Source organism: Ursus americanus, chromosome X (genome assembly GCF_024610735.1).
Source record: "Ursus americanus isolate L20-20 chromosome X, mUrsAme1.1.p, whole genome shotgun sequence".
In the NCBI taxonomy this organism is placed as follows: domain Eukaryota; kingdom Metazoa; phylum Chordata; class Mammalia; order Carnivora; family Ursidae; genus Ursus; species Ursus americanus.
In genome coordinates this window covers 647,649-651,110 of record NC_142164.1, presented here as the reverse complement: position 1 = coordinate 651,110, position 3,462 = coordinate 647,649, and the positions used below count along the sequence as shown (strand labels likewise).

Genomic DNA, 3,462 nt, shown 5'->3' with positions numbered 1-3,462 from the left:
GCTAATAGAAACCAGATTTAAAAAAACAAAAACAAACATAAAACAAAAAACGAAAATGGACTTCTGATTTCCAGTTCAGCATATAGAAGATTGGAAGTTCTCATTCTGTCCTAACAATTAGCCAAAAGCTGAACAAACAAAATCAACAACTCTTTCTAGATCTCTCAGAGAACTGAAGTCACCAGGCAAACCGCTGCCCCCAAAACTGAAGAGACAGATAAAGAAAATCACAACTAACCCACAAGCAGACACCTCTATGAGAACCAGCACCAAGGGAGAAAAACCTGAATTGTAGTTGACCAATTCCTGGAGGCTCAGTGTGGACAGGTCTGAGGGGCACCCAGTCATAGGGCACACCCACATTTTTGTGAGCTTTACCTCAAGGAGCTCTACCAGGTCCTTACAGTGAATATTGGAGAAAGATCCTCTCATGCTTCTAGCAGGGGAATGAAAAAGGTAACCACTGTGACATAGACCATACTATTCTGATCTTAATAAGGTCTGCTCACCAGAGAAACTATTTGACCACAGCCTGACCTGCCTGGGTTTTAGCAGAGCCTAGTGGCCTGGGGGAAGGGAAATACACAACTCCAGCCCCCTCTAGCCATCCTGAACCACCTAAAGGAGGGAGGACTGAGACGCAGGCATGAAGTTCACACCCCTAGAACATAGGTTCACCAAGGACTGACCTAATCATAGTATTATAGAATGCGGCGGCGGTGGCGGCGGGCGACCAGTCACAGGCCCTGCAGAATCACGGTGGCGGGGGGGGGGGGGCGAGCAGTAGGGGGGCGATGCGCGCTGTTAGCGCAGGCACTCCGGGGGAGCCCGAGGTGCATGGCGTGCGAAGGAGCTGAGCTTTGCGAGGAAGCGCTCATTGCCTAGGCAGCCATGGGGTCTCCCAGGGCCCAAGGGCGGAAAGGCCGACTGGGCGGGAAGCGACCACAGGCCTGGCGGCCTCACGAAGAGCCCGTTTGCGCAGGCGCCCTGGGGTCGCGCCGAGCTCTGAGTGGCAACGCAGCTGGAGGGAGCCGAGGTTTCCCGGCGGGTCCTCAGGGTCGGTTTGGCGAGAAGCGGCCACGCGCCCGGCAGCCTCCCCGCCACGGGCCAGTTTGCGCGTGCGCGGGGAGGGCGGGGTCCGCGCGAGGGGCGGAGCTTCGGGAGGAAGCGACAGTTCCCCCGCCGCCTTCGCAGTCGGAGAGGAAGTGCGGATGGAGCTGCGCTCAGAGGGCGGGGTCGGAGGCGGGGCGGGGCGCGACTGCCATGCCGGCGGCAGGCGCCGGCGCCGGCGGCGGCGGCGGCGGCGGCGGCGGCGGCGGGACGGAAGGTGCGGACGATGACGGCCAGGGTGGCCGCGGCGGCGCGGGCGCGGCGGCTGCTTGTGCCGCCCGCAGGCCCCGGCCTGTCTCGCGCCCACAGCACGTCCCGGGGCCAGGGAGAGACGCCGCGGAGGCGGCGGGAAGGCCGGAAAGCCGAATACACGTATTGTATCCTACCCGAGCGGACAGCGGGGCCTGGGCCGGCGGCTGGATGTCGGCGCCGGCGGGTGCAGAGGGACGGCAGGGTCGGGCATCCAGGGGGCGGACAGGGAGAGGGGCAGCGGTAACCGGCGGCGGCTGGGGGCGGCCCGGAGCTGGTGTGGGGGGGAGAGAAACAAGCACAGAGGGGGGGCGGCAAAGAGATGCGAGGAGGGTGCGAACGGGGTGGCTTCAGAGGGATGGGTCGGGGGAGGAAGGAGGGAGAGCTGGGGGATGACCGGGTTGCTGGGGGTGAGGGGGGGCGGGTATGGGCCAGGTTGGCCTCGAGGGGCCGGGGAGGTTAAGAAATGAGAGCGGGGGAGGGGGTTAGGTCGCGGGGTGGCTGGGCGTGATTAGGGCCGGGAGGGGGTGGGAGCTGTCCTGAAGGGGTCGGGGCTAGTCAGGGGGCCCTGAGAAGGGGGGCGCAGGCACAAAGTCGTTTGGATGGTGCCTTAAGCGAATCTTCTCCAGTGCCCTCTGCGTGCCTTTCCCGTCCCGCTTGGAGGCGGAGATCGCCTGTGGGTCCCTGGCCCCAGATGCCGAACCCCACAGAGGGGCTGTTGAGAAGCAGCTCACAGTGAGTGGCAGCGTCCTGGACATGTAAGTTCTGGAAGGGGCGGGGGGGGGGGGGCGGCGGGGTGGCAGCAGGTGACAGGCCCGGTCTCCGGGGAGGGGCGCTCTGCTGGAGACACACAGACCCCTCCATAAAGGGTTACTTCCAGGGACGGTAGGGTGCAGTCTCGGCCTGAGCCTGCAGCCTGGGCTGGGGTATAGGGTGGGGGGGGCGCACATGGGCATGTCAGGATTGGTGTCCTGGATTTGGGGGAGGTGGCGGAGCAAGGAAGGGGAGAAGCTTCCACCTCCAACTTGGTTGTCTTTTCTGCTCACTCTCAGCCGCTGGAGAGCTGAAGATCCTCGCCTCCTCCGAATTTCCATCATCAGCTTTCTTGACCAGCTTTCCCTGGTGATGCGGACCATGTGGCGCTTTGGGCCCCCCGTTTCCCGCTAAGCCTGGGCTGGGGAAACGGGGCTAAGGTTAGGGGGCTAAGGTCTAACCTCGTGTCCCTTCCTAAGCAGCGCAGCGCGTCCTTCCCAGGGCAGTGATTCCTGTAGTAGCAGCTGCCATTGTGTTAGGGGGGCCTATTCTTTTGCCGGTACTGGCCCTAGGGCACTCAGGGTCCATTTGTTTTGTTTGCTGCTTAAGTGTTTGTTACTGCAGAAAATAAAACTGAGCTTTGCTATTCCCTGCCTGAGTTTCTTTTCCATTGTGGCACCACGTCCGGAGAATCTTCCGTTTGTCCTCAGGTGGCAGGGGAGTTTCTGGGATGTAGATACTCAAGGGCTGGAAGGTGACTGAAGACAGTTTAGGAAGTGGAAGAACGCAGGTTCTGTCCTTCACTATCAACGGCTCGTGGCATGTCGGAATGTGTCCTTAGTTTTATCCTTGTGTTTATGTTACTATATGGACAATAATAAGTAAGGTGTAATATTTTGCATGTTTTGCACATCTGATATTTTCCCCATCAAATGTGAACTTTTCCTTTACTGTAAAAACTCTGAAAACATTCTCGAATGGATGAAAGATGCATTATAATGTAATTACTGAACATTTAAATTCTCTGTAGCTTTTTGCCTGATTAGAGGTAGTGATTTGGTGGAACTCTTGTGTATAAATCTTTGCAGGAATGATACTTCCTTAAGATAGGTTAATAGAGGTAAAATTATGGGGTGTCTGAGAACTCGGCAGGGCCAACGTGGAAGGAACTAGTTATAAGCACGGGTCTGCAGAGCCATACGAGAAATCCTTGTGCTCAAAGCAGGGGAGATTTATGTAGGAACTTCAGTCTCTTAACAGTCCAAGAAGGGGGTAATCTGTTGTGCCTGGACTCCTGGGGGAAAAGCACAGCAGCCATGCAGGCCCCAGATGACTTTGCAGACATCACAG

At 58.2% G+C, this 3,462-nt stretch overlaps 1 protein-coding gene across 1 annotated transcript; it reads left to right on the top strand.

Annotated features, from left to right (window-relative positions):
• The first annotated feature begins 1,248 nt into the window (after nucleotides 1-1,248).
• LOC123794867 (EKC/KEOPS complex subunit LAGE3-like) lies at nucleotides 1,249-2,761 on the top strand. The gene is made up of 3 exons (XM_045801298.2): nucleotides 1,249-1,487; nucleotides 1,989-2,117; nucleotides 2,412-2,761. Exons 1-3 carry the CDS (start codon nucleotides 1,264-1,266, stop codon nucleotides 2,524-2,526), a joined length of 468 nt encoding a protein of 155 aa, XP_045657254.2. The 5' UTR covers nucleotides 1,249-1,263; the 3' UTR covers nucleotides 2,527-2,761.
• Nucleotides 2,762-3,462: the final 701 nt, after the last annotated feature.